At 47.7% G+C, this 24,683-nt stretch overlaps 1 protein-coding gene across 5 annotated transcripts in view; it reads left to right on the top strand.

The window, feature by feature from the left end:
• ERI2 (ERI1 exoribonuclease family member 2) overlaps positions 1-24,683 on the top strand; it is a 282,343-nt gene that overhangs the window by 176,251 nt on the left and 81,409 nt on the right. For all 5 annotated transcript variants that reach the window (XM_069647653.1, XM_069647655.1, XM_069647657.1 and 2 more), the window contains one exon: positions 3,646-3,709. In XM_069647653.1, the coding sequence (XP_069503754.1) occupies positions 3,646-3,709 (64 nt within the window). The remainder of the gene's footprint in view (positions 1-3,645; positions 3,710-24,683) is intronic.

Raw genomic sequence — 24,683 nt, 5'->3', positions numbered from 1 at the left:
AATAAATAACATTCCCAGCACCTGAGAGATAGCTCGGTGTGATTTTACACTGGCTTCATATCCACAGTGCTCAGGTTCGAGACCATTGTAGAAGTGAAGTATAAAACAAAGTATTTCTTTTAAAGTTGCCGTCCTGGAACTGTATTTTCGGTTGCGTACAGTAAGGGAACAATTAAGGACTGCCATGAAAAGTAAGGGAACGTCGTACCCTTTAGTTCCCGCCCACTTTGACCGCTGCCTGTAGATCCTCATACTGGATGACCTCAAGCGTTAACTTTCTAAACGGCTTTAGATTCTAGTTTACATAATTCCTCTGCACTCTGGTTTCAGTTTTGTTCTTTTTTTATGTTTAATATTTATTAGGATAATAACAATACAATAACTAGATGACATGGCAATAATCATATGTCCTACAATAGATCTGGCCTAATGAAGGCAAATTGTAAAGAAAGGTGATGAAACTAACAGGGATAAATAATCAACCGTCAATGATAAACAGGGAGAATATGCACCAATCATAAAACTTTGCCATAAGATATATATGACGAGGGGAGATGGATAAGGGAAGAAAATGGGGGGGAGGGGGGAATAAGATAAACCTTCAAATATGAATTACTATTTAACCACAGAACTAGTATAGATCCTTGAAATATAAAAATGACATAAGCATGAATGGAACATAAGCATAACTGGAACATACAGAATTGGGCTCATGTGCCATGTAAGGTGGTATTAACATAGTCCAAATATTGAATGAAAGATGCCCATTTTGCATTAAATTTAGGGATTGAGTCTTGATGGTTAGCCATACATTGTTCCAATCTCTGTATGTGACTAATATTATTCCGCCAGCCTCAGACTGAAAGAAGGCGCGAGTTCTTCCAATTGGTCGTAATGCGTTTTAAAGCAATAGTAATAAATAAATCAAACAGATTTCTCTCTGGGGCTGTCAAAACATTAGATGTATGCACCAGACTGCCTAAAACAACGTTCAAGCAGGATAGTGGGATATCTACCGTAAATATAAGATTGAGGTAGTTCTAAACATCTCGCCAAAATGCATAAACAAAAGGGAATTTAAAAAACATATGTTCATAAGATGCAGGGGAATGACCACAAGTCCAACAACCATCATCGGTAGTGCTCTTAGATTTGGATAGCTTTACTGCAGTGCAATACGCTGTATGGATGAAAAAAAGGAAATGTTGCGGTATATTGGCAGATGTTGAGATACTTTTTGTTTTAGAGAATATCAGCAACCAGATATGGTCATTAAGGGCAAGGCCAAAGTCAATTTCCCACAACAGACGAACTGGTTGAACAACAGATTCTCCAGTGAGTGTTCTGTAAATATTCGAGACATTAAGATCAGAGGACATGCTAAACTGCAACATTCTGAGGACATCGGGTTTAAGAATGTTGTTGGAGGAAGAATGGAGAGCATCAAGACAAGAATTAACATCATTGTAGAACTTAAAGTCAGCGTTGGGGATGGATAATACTTGTCAGTTGTTGGAAGGGAAGAATATCAGGGCAATTAATAATTTGTTGAATAAATCTGATTGATTTTTTTTTTCTTGAGCCATGATTTCCTATATAAGTTTTAAGAGAAATGCAGTGTGATCGTTTGAAATCCGGGAAACTGACCCCACCCATATCATATGGAGCTTTCAATTTAGCGACTGCAATCCTTTTACATTTCACCGTGCCCCAAAGGAAGTTAAGTAGGATAGAGTAAATATGTTTAAAAAAGGAAGTAAGAGGGATGGGAAGAAGCTTGAGGTAATATAATATGATAGTGGAGAGCATCATTTTGATTGGATCTAGCCTGCCCCACCATGAGAGATAAAGGGGGTACCATCTGGAAGTAAGGTCTCTTGAGTTCTCACAGCAGTTTTTGTGCATTAAGTTTAATAGTGTCCCGAATCGTGGGGCAAAACTAATACCAAGGTATTTGATAGTCGTTACACCATTTGAACCCAAATAAGTAATGTTTAAGACAAGGATTTAGCGCTAACTTTTCAGATTTGTCTTTGTTGAATATGTAACCTGAGACTTGATTAAATTGAGGTAAGTAGATGGGGGGAAGGTGGAGTTTAAGGTTTTTAATAAGAATGAGTACATCATCCGCATATGCCGCAATCTTATAGTGTGATCTGTCACCAGTAATTCCAGGTATGTTTTTGTTTGACCTAATATGCTCTAATAGAGGTTCTAAAGAGAGAATGTACAGGATAGCAGAGAAAGGGCAGCCTTGTCTTGTGCCTCTGAGTAATGGAAAAAAGGAACAAGACAGGCCATTGATGCTGATGGATGATTTGGGGCAGGAGTACAGAAGTTTGACAAGGGAAATTAATTTTTCACTACAACCGTGTCAGCGAAGGGATTGGAACATAAAATCCTAATTGACCTAGTCAAAAGCTTTTTGTACATCTAGTGCTATGGCTGCATAGCCTTGCCCATCTTTATCTTTAGCTAAAACATGAAGAGCATCAAGTAATTAATCTCGAATCTGAAGATATGTTAAGTCCTTTCACATACCCAACCTGATTCGATTTAATCAAAACTGGGAGGGAGGATTCGACTCTATTAGCGAGGATTTTAGCAAAGGTTTTGATTACTACATTAATGAGGGATATAGGGCGATAATTGGGGCAAGTGGGGTCTTTATCTGGTTTTGGGAAGAGTATGTTCTAGTGACTCAAAGTACCAAACGCAAGCCCTATTGTGAACTCTGAACGTATGCATGACATTATGGGTACTTGAGTAACCGCGTGCGTATCCCACTCGGCTAATCCCAAAGCCTGTTAGACTCTCCCATTGAGTCGTATGAGAGACTATTTAGTGGCTGAGCAAATGCATTTCCCTTAGTGCTGCCAGGCTGGTACCATATAACTGTGTATGCGAAGGACCGCTTTGACTTTGGGTATTGTGGGATCCTATCTCATGGCCACCGAACACTAACAGTCTGTGCTTTTAACCTGTACATTGTTTTACATACCTTCAAAGAAGCATTCATAACATTCTTGTGACCATTCCCTTGATGCTTTGTTACATTGTATCTTGAAAACGCTCTGCTGTCCTTTTTAACGCTCGACATTGACTGCCCAGAAACCACTACTGCTACGTGAGTCCGGCCAAGCTTAAGAATAACCATTTGATTGGCGGTGGGTCAGTAGCTCTCGTACTGCAGCACAGGGCCCAGAGAAACCGTTGTAACGCACGCAGTGCAACTTGTGAACAAAGCCCTTTTTGTGGATCGCGCCAGATGCATATTGCGCGCATTTGCCAATTAATGTTTGCGTTGTTTGGTTAAGTGGCCCATTTAAACGTTGAAGGTACATTAGGAGCATATGCTCCTGCGTTCTGTCATCTCCCTACCTAAGTAGCATAGGCTGGCCTCTGACTCAAATAATTATGTACTTTATCTGCCTTCACATTCGAGCTAGATAATGCCATTGGTTCTTTTTCCTGACTAGTAAACCAACAAATCCATTGACTCTGCTTCTCATTTGATTGGTGATGTGGCACTGGCCCCTCATTTTACTATTCCAATAATGTCGGATGCATTTGTGTGTGTTACATAAAATAAACTTGGCATGGTTGTGGGGGGAAAACATGTTCACTGATACTCTTTTTGTTTAGGTGGAGACAAATTCCTCAAAGTGCAGAAAATCTCAATTGAAATGGCAACCAAGCTCCTGGCAAAGTAAGTTATGAAAACGGCTGTGTTTTGATAATATTCCTTAGAATAATATCCCAGACCAAAAAATGTAAGCGGAAAAAATGAAGAGGTAAAAATTTACATTTAACCTAAAGGATGCTAAAATTAAGAAGGCCAAAAAAAGTACACATTTTTTTTTACTTAAAAACAAAAACAGTCTGTGGAAATACATGGATTAATTGGAAACATGTGCTTTTGATTTAGTGGCACCACATACCATTATTTTCACTGTGCCTTTATCAGCCATGAATGTGTCCTTTTACAACACGGAGCTGAGGGGGGACCCGCCCAAGCACCATTCTGTTCATCCTGTGTTCTTCTCTCCGCCTCTAAACCGTGCTGATACCAAGATGGAAGCGTTTTCTTTTTGCCTTGATCCATTTCATGATTTTATTTCTGTTAATATTTTTGAGTTCTTTATTTTTTCCCCCTTTACCTTTTTCATTATTATTTTACTGTGTTTTAGCTAAATCACATCTCCAGTCCATAACTTCTTTAAAAGGCTTGAGTTGTATGTTTCTTCATTTTTAAGTTTAACATACTGACTCTTTTTAAGTTTAACATACTGACTCAGCCAGGTAAGTTTAACTTCTTTCAAAGTACCCATACAATTTCAAATGAACAGAAAATATGCACAGTGTAAATTAACTACTTTACATATGAAATAAGACATTTGGATTTGTTTTTAACTTTTGTGAGTTGCACAATAATGCATTCATGAGTTGCCATACATAAACGCAAACATCAATGCAATGGGCACAATATCGAAGGGTTAGCAATGAGGCACTTGGAGACCCTATTTCTTCCTTCAACTGTTATTTTAATACTTCACAAATCCCCCTAGCAGTTATCACTAGTTCTATATCCATTGTAATGTTACATCAGTTATATATATTTTTTTAATTCTCTTTATTGGTTTTACAACATGTTAAACTTTCCCTCCCCCTCCGCACTTGACGGGTTCGGCAGCCTCTTCCTCTTGTAGGACTACCCTGTTGGGGTTCAGTTAGTACAGGCCCAGAAGTTTTAGCCGTTTGGGACACCATTGTGCCCTAAAGTCGTCCTTCATGAAGGTCAAAGTCTCAACCCATCAGTTGCACATTTTTCCAGGTTTTTGTTCATAGCATACGTTGCCCATTCTAGCGCCACCAACTCCTATACCTTATGCAGCCACTCTTGTATCGGTGGGATTTTTGGCCCCTTCCATTTTTGGGCGATAAGGGTCATTGCTGCCAATGTCAATACCACTCCCGGCCCCTACTCCCACACCCCTCTTCCCCCTGTCTCTTTCGTTCCCAGCAGGACTTGTTCCAGTACTCTTCCAGCCCCCTCCCCGAATACTTGGGCTTGTGGATGTAGCACCTCCCTCCAGAATGGCTTAATTTTGGGGCATTCCCACCATATGTGTTGCCGTGCCCTCTTCCCCACATCCCCTCCAGCATTCATTGGATGCGTCTGGATAAATGCTATGAAGGCGGCCAGGGGTGTAATGCCAGCCATACAAAATCTTATACCATGACTCTTGAAGTTGTCGCCCTTGCCACTTTGGGTATTCTTCTCCAAAGTCTTTCCCACTCCTCTCTGCCAATTACCTGCCTCATCATCTGCTACTAGCGGGCCAGATAAGGCCAGCTAGTTCGTGAGGGGGGGGCATCGTCCAGTATTCTATATAAGTTTGAAATGAGGCCTTTAGATCCATCCTGTGTCAACAAGAACCTTTCAAATGGGGTGACCTTGCGAGTAGCTGCCGCCATAATTCCTCATTCATTAACCAGTGCCTCATTTGAAAGTACCTATGTCTCGCCCCTTCCGCCACCTCAAACTCCTGTTTGCATTCAATAAAGGATCTCATCCTCTGATCCTGGAACATATCCCAAATAGTCCTGCAGCCCTCCCCCATTTCCCAAAGGCTCCCCATTCCGTTCCCGGGGTGAAGTCCCTGTTATTAAAAATCGTGGTGAATGGGGACGAGAAGGTTGTAATCCCATGTTTCTTTACCACTTTGTCCCAGATGTCCACCAACACTTTGATAATGGAGCTCATGTACAGGTGTTTCTGCCTGAGGGGCTTCAGCAACCACAGGACCTCCCTCAGATTGTGTTGTGTTACGGCTCTATCCATCTGAACCAACTGCTTCCCTCCGGGCCCAGAGAACCATTCTCTTATCACCTGCAGTTGTGCTGCCTCGTAGTATTGTTGTTGGAAATTGGGGAGAGCTAGCCCCCCCTCCCTCTTTGGGGCCATCAGCAAGTGATGAATTATTTGTGGCATCTTCCCCTCCCAAATGAATTGTCTTGTCACTTTCTCCAGTTCCCTGAAAGAGTTTGAAGGCATCCCCAGTGGGATCCCCTGAAATAAGTAGAGCAGCCGGGGGAAGTGTCACCATTTTAACCACTGCCATCCTTCCCAACCATGAAACTCTAAGATTCCTCCACTTTTGGAATATGAATATTTGATTCCCCCCTGAACACCCTCGGACTCCATGTAAAGGGTGATGATGCCTTTAATTCTGCTGTGTCCTCCTTTCCCACCGTTAAGTTAAACAGTTCAGACTTCTTGAGGTTGACCCGTAAACCTGATACCTCCCCAAATCTTCCCAACAGCTCCCTACAGGCTTCTATTGAGACTCTAGGTCTGGTGAATGATAGGGGCATATCATTGGCGAACGCCACAACCTTGTTGCTTCCCCCTGAAGGGAAGGCCCTGAACCTCCTCCGCCTCACGTATTGATTGTAGCAGGGGCACTAGTTAGATTGCATACAACAATGTGGAGAGTGGGCAGCCCTGCTTGGTCCCCCTTCCCAGGCGAATAGGGCGTGACGTGGAGCCATTTACCAGTAGTCGTGTTGTTGTTTTGTAGTTGGCTTGGACCAGTTTTAAGAAGTCTCCTCCCAAGCCCATTTTCTCCATTACCCTAAACAGGAAAGGCCACTCGGTCAAATGCCTTTTCCGCATCCAGTGCCAACCGGACTGCTGGGGTTTCCGTCACCCTTCTGATATTATCCGCTGTTTGTCTTCCCAGGACAAATCCCGACTGGTCCTGGTGGATTTTGACAATATTTTAGTGTAGATTTTCCCATCTGTTTGAGCGCTTTGGGCTATAATGAGGTACATTCCATGGGGTCCTTATTGGCTTTTGGTATGATGGTAATCCTGGCTTCTTCCATGGAAGATGTAATGCGTCCTGTTGTCTTAAACGTGTTAAATAACTGTCATTTGGGGAACCAGCAAGGGCGCATACATTTTATACAAGGCGGCTGTATAGCTGTCCGGTCCCGGGGCCTTATTCGGGGGCATTTTTGCGATAGTTCTCCTCACCTCCTCCTCTGTTGGCTCCTGTCCCAACAGCTCCTGTATGCCAGAATCCGTTTTGGGCAGCTGTATTTTCCCCAAGAAATTTGTGACTGTCGGTGGGTTTTGGGATGTGTATAGGGACTCGTAGTACCTGGCCAGGCAGTCCTGAATTTCTTCAGTTCGGGTGTGACACTGTCCCTTTTCATAGTTTATAGCTATAATTGTATTCTGGCCCCTGCTCCCCTCAATAGTCTTGCTAAGAATGAGTCTGCCTTACTGGCTTTCGAGTAGTATTCTCGCCTCACAAATATCAGTGCCCCCTCTGCTTTCTTGGTTCTAAGAACTCCCTTGCCCTACTGCACGCCTTTACGCCTTAAAGTGTTTTCCTTGTGGGTGTGTCACCCGCCCTTTGCCTCGCCTCCTCCACTTCTCTCTCAAATTGGGTCTCTAAAGCCTTCATCTGTTTCACCCTTTGTGCCTTTGCTGCTATGAATTCTCCCCACATAGTTGCTTTGAATGCATCTCCCGTGTCTGAACTTTTATTAAACTCAAAGAAGGCCTTGATCTTATCCCCTAATTCCTCAGGCATTACTTGATCCCTGAGTAACTCCCCCGAATCTTACATCTCCAAACGCCCGATGTTGGTCCCTGCAGGTTCATTTTCATTGACGCCATCTTGTGGTCTGCTATCCCCAAGGGGCCCACCTCCGCTTCCTCCACTTTACCAAGGAGATTCGCTGATACCCATATATATATATCCTCAATTCTTGATTGAGGACCATGTACCCCCGAGAGGAATGTGTCCCTCCTTTAGTCTTTTCAGTGCCCTCCAGACATCCCTCAATCCCGCGTTCTCAAATCTCTCCCTCAACTGGGGTGACGCTCCTGCTCACGATCCTCCCTGTGCCGTGCTGTCCCGACTCTTGTGCCAGGCCATATTGAAATCCCTCATCAACCCTTCGCAAAGACTTCCAATACCTTGCAGATTATTTTCCGTGTGCACACCCCTTTGGTCCTAAGTCTTGGTCCATTGTCTGGGAATCTTTAGAATACTCATAAACTCGTTATCTGTGCTTTACATTGGTAATATCAAGCATGCGATATACCGCTTCTCCAGCATGGGGTCTGGCATGGATTCACATGCTCATGAATATTCCCCGTCGTCAGGCTGGGAATCCTCGGTAAAGAAAAAACCAGTATCAGTTTCGTTTCTGATCTGTCTTTCGTAGTAATAACCAATCACTGGTCTCTGCGTCATACTGACCACAGCCAATGACTGCCCTCTACCTAAGCACCGCCTCTGGCAGCCATCTTCAGATTTTTACCGCACGTTCATGTGTTGGGATCCTCGTGCTATTGCTCTCGAGCGTTAGTGCTATTTTTTCACGTTTTTTCTCAAAAACTTCGTTTTTTCGGTCAAAAGAGCCTCAAGCTCCACCGACTCTCCATCCGATCAACGGGGACCCGTTTCGGATTCGTCTGCGCCCCTCAAGGGTGAAGGTTTCGTCGAGCTACGCTTTTGGAGGACTCCAGAAGTTTCTCAGGCCCGGTCATGGCCCAGGAGAAGGGAAGCTCGACGCCCGGAAAGCTGTTCAGGGTCTGCCCTGGATGCCAGCTGCAGAACGTCTTCAAGGAGGACGAACACTCTTTTTGTCTTTACTGCCTACATGAGGACAAGACGCACGTGGAGAAGAACTGTGCGTTTTGCGGCAACATGTCGGAGCGGACCATGAAGGACCGCCATCAACGTCTCGCCAACTGGCTAGAAGGGAAGAGCCCGTCCGGCGAGAAGAAGAGGAAGAAATCCGAGCGGTCTTCTAAGACCTTTGAGGACGCCCCGGCGACGGGGGTCCAACATAAGGCCAAGCACCGCGAGTCCGCTGGCACCGGGAGCGCCGAACGGTCGGGCTCTACGGGCGCCAGGCAGGGCGGACCCTCCCCGGCACCATCAACCACGAGCCAACGCTCTGGGTCGGGTAAGAGGAAGGCCGAGCACCCGGCGAAGCTCCTGGAGAGGCCCCGGTCGAGCTCGAAGGCGGAGGGGGAGCGAGGCAGTGTCCCCCCCCCTCAAGGATAAGGCGGTGAGCGCACCTAAGGTGGTGAAGGCCTTAATCCATCCGGCCAAGCCCTCTATCGAAACTGTCGCGGCGGCCCTGGCTCAGCCTGTGGAGGCTACACCAGTGGTGGCGACCTCGGGGCTCAGTCTCCCTGCCACCACGGAGGGAGTCCTCTTTTGTGCCCATCGATAGGACCCCCGTGAAATCCCCCGTGGGGAAGAAAAAGGGGGGGCAGGGCGTCGTCGTAGATTCGGCCTCAACCTCGGAGGAGGAGCTGGTCGAGGTCTTAAGCCACGGCCTCGGCGTGGAAGAAGACCGGCCCGTCGGGATGGATCCCGACGCAGGGGACGACGACATCGTCGAGGGTACCGACGGGGCCCCTGATCGCCCGTCGGATTCCCCTCTGCCAGCGCCGCGAGACAACTCGGCGGCCATTTTGTTGGCTATACAGTCCTTATGCTCAGAGATAAGGACAAGACTACCGTTGCCGACGGAACCTCTCCCGTCGGGGGACCCAGAACCGGGACCTTCTGGTGTTCCCCCTACCAAGAGAAGAAGGATCCACCCTCCACCTCCTTTTCAGCCGTCGCGCCCCTTCCAGCCCTCCTCCCCGTCCACCCGAGGGGATGATACGGGGACTGACACGGCAGCGACGGGTACGGACGACGAGGTTTACGACGAGGATGTACCGTTGTCGCCTCCCACCAGGGCTTCTCCGCCCGACGAGATTGGATCGTTCCACTCTATGATCGCCAGGGCATCCGAGCTTTTCCAACTCTGCCCTGAGGAGAAGAAGAAGGAAGGTTTCCTTTATCAGCGGCGCGACGCCAAGAGGAAGACGGTCCTCGCGGTGCCTCTATTGGATGACATTTGGGATGAGGGCCTCACCCTCCTCAAGAACCCTTCCACGACGCCAGCTAGAAGAGACCGGTACGAGAAAAAGTACCGGGTCCCGGACACGGCCCCCCTGTGCCTCCGGGCGCAGCCTACCCCGGACTCCGTCGTCTCCGCGGCGGCCAGGAAAAAAGCGGGGGGGGTGCGGCCTCCACTTCGACTTCCCCACCGGACGGCGAGGGAAAGAAATTGGACGCTATGGGACGCAGAGTCATCTCATCTGCAGCGACGACGATTAAAGCTGCCAACGCCTTGGCTATCGTGGCCCGATACGACAGGGAGCTCTGGTACAAACTGGCTCCCCTGCTGGACTTCTTGCCGGACGACAAGAGGGCAGAGGCCCTGGAGATCCTGCAGGAAGGTGAGGTGGCTTCGGACCACGCCATTACCGTTGCGACGGACATCGCCGACACTGGGTTCCGCCAGTTGGGCAGCGGCGTTTGCATTAGGCGGCGTGGATGGCTCAAGGCTACGGACTTCCGTCAAGACGTTCAGACCAGAGTCCTGGACATGCCCTTCGATGGGAACAACCTGTTTGGGAAAACAGTGGACGATTCCCTTCAGGCCATTAAAGCGGACACCGAGACGGCCCGGGCCCTTGGAGTTCTGCAACAACGACGGACGCCCTTTCGGAGCAGCGGAGGCAAGGGCGCCTCCAAAGGTTCCGGCGGCGGTTTCTCCTCCTACCGTCAAGCAGCCCGCTCGTCGTCTCAGGAGGCCTACAGAGGACGAGGCAAGTCTGGCGGACCCCGCCGTCGGCGCTAAAGCCTCGTCGAAGCAGGATTGAACCGGCCGGGGGGTCGGGCCCCCACCGAAGCACCCCGGTGGGAGGCCGGCTGGCGAGCTTCGTCAGCGTGTGGGAGTCCATCTCCACCGACCGTTGGGTGCTGGACGCCTTGGCCCGGGGCCACGCGCTCGAGTTTCAAAGAAAGTGTCCGCGCGTCCCCCCCGTGGCCAGGAAAGAACTTCACGTCCCTCAACTTCTCCTGGAGGTGAAGGCGATGCTCAAGAAGGGCGCCATCGAACTCGTCCCAAAGAGGCTTCGGGGTTCCGGAGTCTACTCGAGATACTTCCTCGTGAAGAAGAAGACGGGGGATGGCGCCCCATCCTGGACCTGCGACGTCTGAACAAGTTCATCAAGGCGCAAAAGTTCCGGATGGTCACCCTCCAGCACGTCCTGGGTCAGCTGGAGGAAGGAGACTTCCTGTCGTCGTTGGATTTGGAGGATGCCTACTTCCATATTCCCATCTTGAAGGGGCACCGAAAATTCCTCAGGTTTGTGGTCCAAGGGCGTCATTACCAGTTCAAAGCCCTCCCCTTCGGTCTACGGTCGGCACCCAGGGTGTTCACCAAGTGCCTCGCACCGGTGGCGGCTCAGCTGCGCCGCGAAGGGATCCACGTCTACCCCTACCTGGACGACTGGCTCAGACAAGCCAAGACAAGGGAGCTCGCCGTGGTTCACACGGCAAGGACCGTCCAACTTCTCACGGACCTGGGATTCTCCGTGAACTACGCCAAATCCCACCTGGTGCCCGCGCAAGACGCTCTGTTTCTGGGAGCGAGGCTCAACACAGTGTCCCTTCTGGCCTCCCCGTCGGAGGAGAGGACCAGGACCATCCTGGGCAAGGTGCAGCGGATGTTGGTGGCCGAGGCGGCCAAGGTGAGGTCCATCAAGTCCCTCCTCGGAATGATGTCTTCCTGCATCTACCTCATTCCCATGTGCAGGCTCCGGATGCGCCCGTTGCAGGAGTTCCTGGACGCGCGCTGGATCCAAACGACGGGCAGCTTCGAGGAAAGGATCACACTCTACGAGAGTTTCCGACGAGCGATCCGGTGGTGGGGCACCCGGGCGCATCTGACGGCGGGCATGGACTTCCAGACCCCAGCCCACCAGGAGACAGTGACCACGGATGCCTCCCTGGAAGGGTGGGGAGCGCACACCGAAAATCTGCACGCAAGAGGCCTTTGGCTCCCGACGGAGAAATCCCTACATATCAACGTCCTGGAGCTCCGTGCAGTGTTTTGGGCCCTCAGGTCCTTCCTTCCGTCCCTCAAGGGCAAGGTGGTGAGGATCTTCACCGACAACACCACCACCATGTTTTACATCAGGAAACAGGGCGGAACCAGGTCCCCAGCACTGTCCAAGGAGGCGCAGGACCTGTGGCATTGGGCAGTCGCCCAAGGGATGTTTCTGGTGCCGTTTCATCTGGCAGGGATAAAAAACACCATCGCCGACTCACTCAGCAGGGAGCTGCGCTCGTGCCACGAGTGGGAACTACGGCAGGATCTTGTGGATCGCCTCTTCCGACGGTGGGGCACACCCCAGATCGACCTGTTCGCGATGGCGACGAACTCCAAGTGCCGGAGGTTCGCCAGCAGGTTTCCCCAGGCGAGGAGCATGGGCGGTGCTTTCTCGTTCCCCTGGGAGGGCCTGTTCCTCTACGCGTTCCCTCCTTTGCCACTGCTAATCCGGCTCGTCAACCAGCTCAAGAGGTCACGGTGCAGGATGATCCTCGTCGCACCTGCGTGGCCGAGGCAGATATGGTTCCCGGACCTTCTGGACTTGTCAGCGTCCCCGCCAATCAAGCTGCCGGTGGACGCGGATCTGCTCTCCAGGGAAGGAGGCGCCATCCTCCACCACGACCCGAAATCGCTGAACTTGCAAGCCTGGCTCCTGCAGCGCTAGAGTTTGGAGGATACGACATACCGGCCGACTGCAGAGAGGTTCTTGCAAAGGCCAGGGCGTCCTCGACTCTTAAATGCTACGGACACAAATGGAAGAGGTTCTCTGTCTGGTGCCACGCACAGAAGATTAACCCTCTAAGGATTACGGCTCCCCAAGTACTGCCGTACCTGCTGACGCTGGCCAAAGCTGGACTGGCACACGCGTCCATCAAGATTCATCTTGCTGCGATCTCCCGATACACCAGAACCACGGGGCGGACGTCCTTGTGGTCTCATCGTCTGGTGAAAGAGTTCATGAAGGGACTGTTCAGATCGTTCCCGCCGGTGAAGGCTCCGGCCCCGGCGTGGGAGCTCAACGTGGTGCTGACCAAGCTCATGGGACTTCCGTTCGAGCCTCTGCACTCGGCCCCGTTGAAGTTTCTGTCGTGGAAAACAGCGTTTCTTGTGGCCATCACCTCCGCACGACGGGTGGGAGAGATCCAGGCCCTTTCCTGCAAGGCCCCGTACTTGACTTTTCACGACACGAGGGTAGTGCTTAGGACGCACCCCTCCTTCATGCCCAAGGTACCGTCGGACTTCCACCTCAACGAACCCTTGGTGTTGCCTGTATTCTTCCCGTCGCCTTCGTCGCCGGCTGAGAGAACTTTGCACTCGCTGGATGTGGCTAGAGCGCTGAAGTTCTACGTGGACCGCACAAAGTGTTTTCGGAAGACGTCACAACTCTTTGTGAACTTTGGACCTGTCAATCAGGGGAAGGCTCTCTCGAAGGCTTCCATTTCCAGATGGCTCTCCGGCTGTATCATGTACTGTCATCGGTTGGCAAACCGACCGCTGCCTGGCCGTCCGAGAGCCCATTCCACCAGAGCGATCGCAGCTACCACGGCGTTCCTTTCTGGTGTGCCCCTGCTGGACATATGCAGGGCTGCTACGTGGAGGTCGACGCACACCTTCACGAAGTTCTACTGCGTCGATCGGGATTCCAGGGAGGAGTCCAGGGTCGGCCAAGCAGTGCTGCGCAACCTGTTCGCCTGAGGTGAGCCTGGTGAGGAGGTAAGATGCTTAATGTTGAGTTTGATGCAATGCTTAATGTTGAGCCTTTGCCACCTCCGTGGTTGTGCATGTGTGTACTGCTATGTATTCTTTATTCATGAGCATGTGAATCCATGCCAGACCCCATGCTGGAGAAGGAACAAGTTACTTACCTGTAACTGTTGTTCTCCAGCATGGGTCTGGCATGGATTCACATGCGAACCCTCCCGCCTACCCCTCTGCGGCTCTTCACTTGGTCATACTGCCACTTCACGTGCTTCCAAATCTGAAGATGGCTGCCAGAGGCGGTGCTTAGGTAGAGGGCAGTCATTGGCTGTGGTCAGTATGACTCAGAGACCAGTGATTGGTTATTACTACGAAAGACAGATCAGAAATGAAACTGATACTGGTTTTTTCTTTACCGAGGATTCCCAGCCTGACGACGGGGAATATTCATGAGCATGTGAATCCATGCCAGACCCATGCTGGAGAACAACAGTTACAGGTAAGTAACTTGTTCCTTGCCTCATATTTGTGGCTTAAATAGATGCTAATATGCCATATGTGCTGTTTTGCTTTTACTTACTGTAGTGTTCATTGTTTAAACAGTGTATGCCAGAAAGATATCTAAAGTACATCGAAAAGTGCACTCACTCAGTTTAAACGTGAGTGCAAGGAATTAGGAAATCTGACGGGCATCTTGTTAATACTGGGCTGTGAAATTCATACAGCGTTCTATTTCATGTGTGGAAGCGTGCAGCAGCGTTTCCTTCAACAGCTGCAGCTGTCATGAGGGGAATTTGACACTTGACAGCGAGCGGTAAGTTATCTCTGAATAGGATAGTTCTGCTTGTGCAGCAACGCATTGCAGTGTTGCACTATTCACATATATTGAATCGGTAAAACCTAGTGTAAACACTGAACGGCTGCATGACGGTGAATACTGTAGATTACAATGGTATTAGTAATACATCTCTCCTGAGATTTGGTGAAGTAGAAATCAGTGACCCAGGTCTAAATGCTAGCCCTCTACCTCTAAGGCGCAGGACCTGGACAATGTGCACATCTAAAACAATAAGTAGACTATTACTGGTGTAAAATAAAAAAATGACCACCTTTTTTCCAAAAAAACAACTTCTCGAATGTGTAGAGGAAGAGGCTGCAGTTAAGGAAATTATTGAAGGGCTCTCCATCTCTCTAGGTTGCATTGGAACTAAATTCTTAGAAAATGTAATCACACTGCCTAGCCCAGAAGTATGTGCACAGGGTGCAATTAGATTAATGACAGAAAGAAATGGACCTCACCAGGCGCAATAAGCTGCTAGTATCTGACTGTTGCATGCAGAATTCATCTGTAGGTATAATAGATAATATGCCAATTGTAACTGCAGTGGTGCATGTATCTATTTATGATGGTTCTAAAGTACCACCAAATCCTATAAATACCCTAGAGCTTATGATGGATGTGTCTGCAATTGAATACTTGGGAGATGTAAGAGAGATTTCTTCTACCCTGAGACCTATTGATATGGACCAGAGTGTATTCTTTGACCAGAATATGAAATCCCCAAGTCCAGTAATTGGAGAGGCTGTCGATAAAGAAGTGATGGATAACATGGAGATAAATAAGCCCAAATATGTCATCCCATTAGCAGAATCAATCGCCCATGGTGATTCACTTAATAAAAGCCTGCGCGATATTGACATGTCTTGGGCTCTTGACAACCTATCTACATTGGTTGCGAACTGCGAGAATTTAGAAAAAAAACCTGATGTGCAATCGTTGCTATTGCATAAAAGTATCAACCGTAATCGCAAAACGGTTAGATCAAAGTACATCCACAGACACATTAACAACCAACTCTAATCTTTTTGATGCTTACAAGTCGACTACCAAACCACGCATAACGGAGTCTCTTGAAATTACAAGCAAGACTTTAAAAGCCAAGTTAAATGTCTTACCTTGAATAATATTGAACCCTTACTAGATAGTACTTAGTTTTTCGAACCCTAACCCTCTCCAGGTTCTGTCATCCTGCCTAGCTTCATATTTTGCTAATATCGCTAACATCCTAGCTCCATTGAAGCAAAAAAAAGAGGGAAATAAGAGTAAACCTTGGTTTATGGTAGAGTTTCCAAAACAGAAAGCCTTTTATACCTGGAAAGCAACTCCAGCCTCTTAGTTTATAAAAACCTAGCAAAGGCTTACATCTGCCATTTTGGAAACCAAAAAGAACTTCCAAAATACCAGAATCGCCAATGCTCAGTCAGATGTGAGGACAAACACCAGATGGCTTACAAAAAAAGCTCCTTGGCATCAAAGGGGATATGTTTGGTAAAAAGGACTTGGTGGGGGGGAACTGGTGGGGGGGGGGGCTCTGGGAGCTGCAATTCACCAATGTGTAACTCTTGCGATTCGCCCATGGAGGGTATGGGACAGAATGAGGAAGTACTAGGCGTTCCTTCACGGTCAGCAGTGAGCGTGTAGTAGTGCTGTAGCTTCCCAGGACTGAGCATTACGGTGCGTTGCAACTCCCATTTACTAACGCTCGTTGGTTTAGAAACGGCGCTCCTGTTTCGTGTGCTTTGCCCGTTACTCCTCCTTGCCTTCCTATCAGTTGCTCCAACTTCTGCTTTCCCTTTTTTCCCATACTCCGCCCACTTTCCTCCGCGCTCTTTTCTGCACCCTGCTCTGACCCTCGGCCTTTAAGGCTTGTTCTGTCGCGGCTTCCTTTCTGACTTGGTGCCGCGGCGTTCGGAACTTTGCCTTTTGTTTTCTGTGCTACCGCAGTTTCACGACTGGCTCTGTGCAATCTACGCCAGCGCTTGCTACCATTCCATAAGCCTTTATAGTTAGCATACTACCAGGCTACTTAAGTCACGTGGACTCTCCTGATGCCCTTCAGCATTCTGGTACCTGTAGTAGAACCTACCTCTACATCTACAAGGCCAGCAAGTTCAATCTCAACGAAAACATGCCTTCTCTACAAGATCATCCAGGGCTTTTTCAGCTAAGCTTTTTCCCTGGTTTGTGGTGGACTCCCCAAAGTCCCTAATGCTGGGTATATCGTCTTATAGGCAAAGTGGCCTCCTGGGGCAGCAAGACAGTGAAGAAGGCCACGCGTGCCTGGAGAGAAAGGAGAAAAATAATCTCAATCCCACATCTTCGTCAGGAGCCTCGCTTTTTGCATTTCCAAGAAAGACACGACAGAGCGAAGGCCTTGCATATACTTCCGTGGATTAAACAGTCTTACAGTGCGGGATAGATATCCCAGGCCCCTGATGAAGGATGTTATATAGGTGGTTCAAGGAGAGAACATTTTTACCAGGCTCGATCTCCAAGTGGCGTATCACCTCATATGGGTCTGTAAAGGCGATGAGTGTAAGACTGCCTTTAGAACACCTTTGGGTCACTACGAATACAGGGTGAGGCCGTTTGGACTAGTTAACGCTCCAGCACAGTTCCAGCGTTTTATGGGCAAGATCTTTGCCGATTTACTCTCTCATCAGTCGTCATTTATTTATTTAGATGACATACTGATACTTTATTGCAAACTTAGAAGAAAACCGACACGTACGAGAGGTTCTAAGACAATTACGCCTAAACCAATTACTGGCTAAACCTGAGAAATGTGTATTTTGAGGCATTCACAGTTTATCTGGGATTTATACTTACTACAGGACAAGTCCAGATGGATCCAGCCAAGACAGGGGCCATAACTCAATGGACGGTTCCCACTTTTATAAAAGACATCCAAAGGTGTTTTTGGGGCTTTCAAACTTTTACCAAAGTTTATTCCCAACTTCTCAAACATTGTACTCCCCATTACCAATTTACTCAAGAAGGGGGTAAACTTTGTGTGGGGTCACAATGCAGACCAGGCACTCAAACAACTCAAGGAGGCTTTTGTGTCGGCCCCGATTCTCAGGCAACCAGATCAAACCCTCCCGTTCATAGTGGAGAGCAGCGCCTCAGATGGGGCAATCGGGGCGGTCTTGCTTCAAAAGGATGACGATTTGGAACTTTCTATTGCCTATTTTTCTAGAACACTCACTCCAAGTGAAGGGAATTAGTCCGTGCTGGAGAAAGAACCTCTGTCCATTCGACAGGCATGTGAGGAATGGAGACCTCTCCTCCATGGAGCTACCTACCCTTTTCAATTACATACAGACCACAGAAACCTCTGGGTTTTACAACAAATGGAGTGCCGTAATTCAAGGAGAGAATTGGGTGCGAATGCGCAGAGACTTGATTACCCCCAGTGCTTAATTTGTAAAAAAGTAAGTGCCAGTGCCCAAAAAATATTGGCCCCATAATGCTGGGCGCGGCGCCGCCCTCAGTGCGTGCGCGGCGCCGCCCTCAGTGCGTGTGCGGCACCGCCCTCAGCGTGGGTGCGGTGCGCCCTCAGCGTGGGCGCGCCGCCCTCGGTGCAGACGTGTCGGCCGCGCCAGTTCAGTACTAGACCTACCTAAATCAACCCACCACCAGCCCATCACACTGCTGCTGCTCCATGTCACATGTTTGGCGCTGCAGCAACTGCTGGTACAGGCTAGTAGTAAATATGCAACTAAGACATGCTCCTCCTGTAACTGCACCTCGATGCTCCCGGGCTGTGTGAGCGCTTTAAAAATGCAAATAAATAAAAAAGCATTCTGTTTCAGTCACTGTTGCACTGTATTTGTCTTTACCCCTTCTGCCCCATCTGACAGTCTGTTGAAGTACACCAAGTATTGTTAATCTGTTACCTCCCGTAAGAGCACCCTACCCTCAGCCCGTTCTTCAGTCACCTCATCCAGGTGTTTTGTGTAATCAATTTACTCTCAAGGCCTTATCAGTCATCACATCTCATAAATGCATCCCCCTTCACCCTTTCTTCAAGCATGAGCATGGTGTTGTATAACTTGGAAAAAGTCATTTCTGCAAGACATTGATGTGAAATCAACGGCCTGTGCTACTTCTGCTTTAGGGCCTCTTTCCACCTTTACACATATTAAAAAACGAAATATGTTTTGTCCCCCAATATTCAGGAGCCAGAGCAGAATGCATATTCGGATATCTCCTTCCCACTGACATGTTCTTGACATACTTCACTAAACGGCGGGGTGTAACAGACACCCACCTCCCTATTTGAGGATTCCTATCTGAGGATTGCATCTGTTCTCATTCGGAGCACATGCTCAGAGTGTATTGTACCCAGGTTAAGGGGCCACATATGGTGTATAAACCACACATCAGGATAGAAAACATGTGCTGGAATTATGTAAAAAAATGACAGCAAAAGACGGTTGAGAATTATACACGAATACTCAACTAGTGCTTTTATTTATGACGACAGATTAGTGGGCACGTGCACCATGTTTATCCCAGTCTAGTTTACATGTGTGTATCTTTAAGCCTGAAATGGCATTTCAGAAGTTTGTCTTTGCGTGGGCTTTTCTTGCGAAGTGCAGTCGGTTCAGTTTCAGCCCAATACGTGCACCGTTCCGGGTCCCCTCGCTGAAGCTAGTTTGTGAACTAATGAGGCCGATAACATTAAAAGGAAGAACGGAAACACCCAGGCAAAAATTCACAGTTCATATTTCGCTTAGATGAATGCTATCCAGGGTCGCAGGGTCGGACATGGGCATACAATTGTCTCGAGTCGGGTTCGGCACCAATGAAAAAGTGGACAAAGTTGCAAATGACAATTCATTCCTTTTTTGTGACAGACACTAGTGGGACCACGCTGCTGCCCGTGCCTCGCCCGGTCCTGGGCTTTGCCCTGCCTGCTTCAATCACTTAGGCTACCTTCCGTGGGGCCACAAATCGCCACGGCCATGCTGAGCCTGATGATGACAAAAATAGGTGCGCAGCGCAGCGGCCCCACGGAAGGTAAGATTTTAAAAGAAAAAACATATTTGGGCAGCTGGGGCCTATCACTTTCAAAGTGATGGGCTATAGCCGCCACTCAAAATAAGTTCTTTCTTTTAAAACCTACCTTCCGTGGGGCGGCCCCACGGAAGGTCAGGTTTTCAAAGAAAAAAGTAAAAAACATACTTTTGGGCACAATCCACAGGCCCGGCCACCCGCTGCAGAGTCATCTGAATCAGTCTACGGCAGCCGGCAGCCCCTGGTCACAGAAATCGGCCTGGGCCTGGCACTGACTGCAGTCAGCAGCACATTGCACACAGGTCACACAGACGGAAGGCCGGGCGCGGACAGCCCCTGGTGGGGTCCTGACTCCTGGGCAGTCAGGACACGACCAGGGGACCGTGCCGCCGCCCGGGCCCTGACCTGGGCCTTCCTTGCCTGATCACTTGACTGTGTCAGGCTCAGGCTGCACCACACACAACAACAAGTGACTTACCTGCTTTGCCTGGCTGGGACTTGGTCTCCTGTTGGGGCCTCAGGGGGGGGGGGGGAGGGGGCTGGTGCGCACACTGGCACCTACACAAATGAAAAAGCAGGCAGAGGGGGCCCCAGGAAGCAACTAGGCTGCCCCACGCAGTGCAGCAGGGCAGGCTCTCTCTATCACAAGTCAGGACCGACAACGTCACGCCTCGACACCTTCACTTCACAGTAACTCGTGAAATGAAGGTGGCGCCACGATGCCTCCTGTGGCAACAACATGTCACCATATAATTTCACTGGCTCAGAAGAACAGCCAATGAAAACTGCACATTCTGTGTTACTATACAGAATGTATCAAATACTGCATAGTAACAACAGAATGGTAGTTTTCATTGGCTGTTGTTTGTAACCGTTTGTTCTTCATTGCTATTGCTGGCCCCTCCCAGGCTCAGCCAGCCATGGCCTGCAACCTGCAAGCACGAGAGAGATCGAGATCAGAATGACAAATCCCAATGATTTATAATCGAAGCAAAGCGAAGTGGAAGAACAAACAAAGCAATTGCACGTGCTCTGGCCCTGCATGAGTTCCGGTGCCCAAAAAAGAGTGCCGGTGTTGGGCACCGGCAACCACCCCCACAAATTAAGCACTGATTACCCCTCTCTACAGGAATCTAGGAGTAAAGAGATTGGAGTATTTGTCACACATGTTTTAACATGTACATAACATCAGTGTTTTTATACAACCACAGCTGGCTCCACTTTATCACAAATCAATGATTTTCCATTTACATCAAACATTGGGGTAAGCTTGTATGTGAAAACTTTATGAAGAAATCTGTTGCCTGGAGAGAAAGGAGAAAGGACATAGGAATTCCATACGGAAACCTCAGGTGAGGAGTGGGCTAGTGATCTGGGTACAGTGCAAACAGAACCTGAGAGTAACCCAGCTGTTGGACAATTTAAGTTTCAACCAATATCTGAGGAGACCTTGAAGAAAGTCATTGAACAGCTCAAGGCGACCCGCTGTAGAGGTGATTCTTCTCCTCTCTGATTATAGAAACGTGCCCTCCATCCCTCATAAAGGCAATGTGCACGTTTGTGAATGCCTCACTGTATGAGGGCAAGGTCCCTGATGACCTTAAACTATGGTTACACCTATTTTGAAAAAAACGTGTCTACCAAGGGATAACCCTCTTAGCTATACTTGATGGGGTTGCCGACTTGGTCGAACACTCCATCTTGGTATCTACGGCGGTCTCCTGGATTGCATTTTTTCTCAGAGAATAGACCTAGCAAAGTTTGTTCTGATGATGCAGAGGCCACCCCTATACCTGTCCTCTTCGGGGTACCACAGCGGGCTAGCACATCCCCTTGCCTGTATAACATCTTCATGGCCCCTTTGTTCTGTTTTAGAGCTTGAAGGGGTCATGTTCTTGAACTATGCTGACGACACTCGTGTCCCCCTCTCAGGGTGTCCCTCGTGGGACGAACAGGATCTAAATAGTCTTCAATGTCCTAGAGAAGTGGATGCTTGATGACAACCTTGCATTGAATAAAGGGAAGACAGAATTAATGATTGTGGGCCACCCAACCTCCTCCCTATTTAGGTTGGCCGCCTGCCTACAGACCTTTGAGGGGGGGTGATATTGTCATCCGCCAACCTATCGAAAATAAAGATCTTGGGTGTGGTCCTTGACCAGTCACTTTACATGAGAACTCATGTAACCAGTGTGGTTTTTGCCTCGGTTTACTACGTCAAATTGCTTTTGCACCTCAGACCTCTTATTACTCCGGCAAACTCGGAAACTATTGCAAGAGCCATAATAGGTGCCAAAATGGACTATTGTAGTAGTCTCCTGGTCTGTCTCTGTAGCGGGATGTATACAGACTCCATATAGTACAAAATTGGGCAGTCAGAGTTGTTGTTGGTCTGTCCCGCCGAAATCATCCAAGGCTAGGCGTTCCCTCCATTGGCTACCGGTCGAGGCACGGGCCAAGTTCAGGTTATTGGTTATAACTTTAAAGTGCAGGCTTGGCCATAAGCCTTCCAACCTGCAGGTGCATATCATTGAGAAAGTCAATGGTAGGGCCCTGAGGTCTAGCGGTCAGAACCATGTGTTCCTCCCTCGTAGTAGAACAAAAAAAGCTGACAATGGAGCATTTTTCTTGATGGCTCTCAAGCTCTGGAATCGGCTTCTGGCAGCACTAGGAAGCCAAAGCTCTTTGAAAGTATTTAAGTAAGACTTAAAAACCCTGTTATTCTCTTAAACTCAGGCTTCGACCTCTACATTTCTGCCACTTCTACCTGGTTTTACTTCTCTATCTTTGTTTTATGTTTGTCTGTATCAATGTCCGTGCCTTTATGCCTCTGGGTCCATAGTGCTCATTACAAGTAAAGTAATGTAATGGTGGCAAGGCAAAAAAGAAACCAGCCTATCAAGCACTTATGTATTCTAAATGCTTGAGCACGCACAAGGCGAAAGGTGTAGTTAAAAGGAATTCCTGTCATTACAATGTGATTGAACAAACTAATTTAATTAGTGAACTTGCTACCCCAATATCTGATAGGGGTAGCAGTCTCGTCCCAACTGCTTCTGAAGTACCCAGACTCTTAACTGATACAGAAACATTAATAAATAAGGTGGTCAAGCTGTCGAGCTAATAAGCAAGTGCAAGTAGAAATAACATAGCAGATGAGCCTATAATAGCATGTAAATATATGAATACAATTCCCTCGTGAACACAAACGAAGATCTCAGACATGTGGGCTACTAATATAGTGACCCCTAGTTTGCCCATTCTTAGCTTAGCTGAAACACCACCTTTGATGCCTATAAGGCTTTACAATTGCAGCCTGTCTCTCTTATAGCGACACTACCAACTCTAAACAGAGTGTCTGTCCTCAGTATCTTTCATGGAGTGGTTCCACTAAGGGTTATTTCGAGGGGATTGGGTCCTCCGACGTATTCCATATCTATGACATGTAATCACCACAGCTGTGCTGATTACATGTCATAGATATGGAATACGTCGTCGGACCATCCCATCGAAAGAATGTTACCAGGTAAGAAAGTAACTTGTTCATCTACTGAAGACATTAAGATTGTCTATCAAGTTGAACATGCACATGACTTTATTACCAATATTTGGTTTACACATGAGGCAACGCTTGACTTCATGATTAGATATGAAGACAAACTTTATAAGGCAGGATATACCTGTAAAATTGTGATGCTACCTCAAATTAAATCATGTATGAGCACTAGAGTCTCTAATAAGGTTGGAAATCAAACTATATCGCCAGTTACTATTGGTCCCAATATAGCTCTGAGGAAATCCATCCAATCTGTTAGGCAAGAAGTAGACCGCATTGGTGAGCGTGAGAGCGGATCTAGATTAACTGAGAAGGAAATTGGGAAATGTGCAAATAATCCTGCTCATTTATTAAAAGAAACTGTCATAGATAATCGTAATGATGGATATTGGCAATGGTTGCCATCAGACATTTTAGCTCGCAGCCGCTATGACATTAGTCAAGTTTATTCATGGGACATCCGTGGTTTCGCACACCCATTTGGAGAGGATGGATTCATAACAGATCTTCCAGATTTTCCATAATAGCACTCCCAAGAAACATGGCTGGAAGAAGTAAAATTTGATGGGCGTACTACTGTACAACAGCCTGCTACGAAAGGCCTGAGAGGTCACCCCAAAGGAGGCTTACTGATATCGGTGAAACAGCCACGGCAGATTGGGGTCCTAACAGACTACTAAAACTATCCAGGCTGTAATCTTAACCTATCAGCTGCATGTACTTTTAGTAAATATATATGACCCCCCCCCTAATTTCAAGATAACTGCAGTAAATGTGAAAGTGGTTGCAAAATTGGAAAATGTACTCTGATTCACCAAATATGGTTCATGGGTGACTTTAATGCAGCTATAGATATTGGGAAACTTGACGTCAATGAACTGGTATCGTCCGCACCAGCTAATCTAATGGCAACTAATCGCCAAGGCAGACCCTGGGCTAGGATATTAAATCAATCTGGATTTACAAGGCTAAATGGATATTGCTCGAGCGATCAGATGGCCTTTACTTGAGTTACCAATAAGAGGGCAAACACCATAGATTACATCTTTGTAAATAGCATTGGTCTCTCTCATATCGCGGATATGGCGATAGTCCCACGTGAAGAGAGCGACCACTTTCTGCTCAGTCTCCTTCGAAACACTCTGCAATCCCAGTCTGCTCTTCACGAGTATGACCGAAATGGGAATTTCTAGTTAAAGGAAGGAAATAATCGAATCCACTGGAACGCAAAAAACCTGACAAAGTCAAATCATGTGGTATTAGAATTAGTTCCTACATTCATTATGCAGTATGGCATATTAAAAACTACTTTAGAGCCCGAGCTAGCTTTGGCCTTTGCTCGGCTTATGAGAAAAATAAGAGAAAAAATGCAGACTAAGCGCACATATAAAACTCCATATGAATGGTCGAACAAAGTGATAAACTGTCAGCAATTACAAGATGAAGATAATGGAGGCGAAAAAACAAATGAGACTACAAATCTCTAATGCGATACATCCTGCATTGGGAAGTAAGGATTAGAGTGCGATTAGCAGCTATATTAAATGTATTAAAAATTCGTATTATGGGTAAAGG

This window comes from Ambystoma mexicanum, chromosome 2q (assembly GCF_040938575.1).
Source record: "Ambystoma mexicanum isolate Mex_15411 chromosome 2q, UKY_AmexF1_1, whole genome shotgun sequence".
Taxonomy (NCBI): domain Eukaryota; kingdom Metazoa; phylum Chordata; class Amphibia; order Caudata; family Ambystomatidae; genus Ambystoma; species Ambystoma mexicanum.
This window is presented reverse-complemented; position numbering and strand designations above follow the sequence as displayed.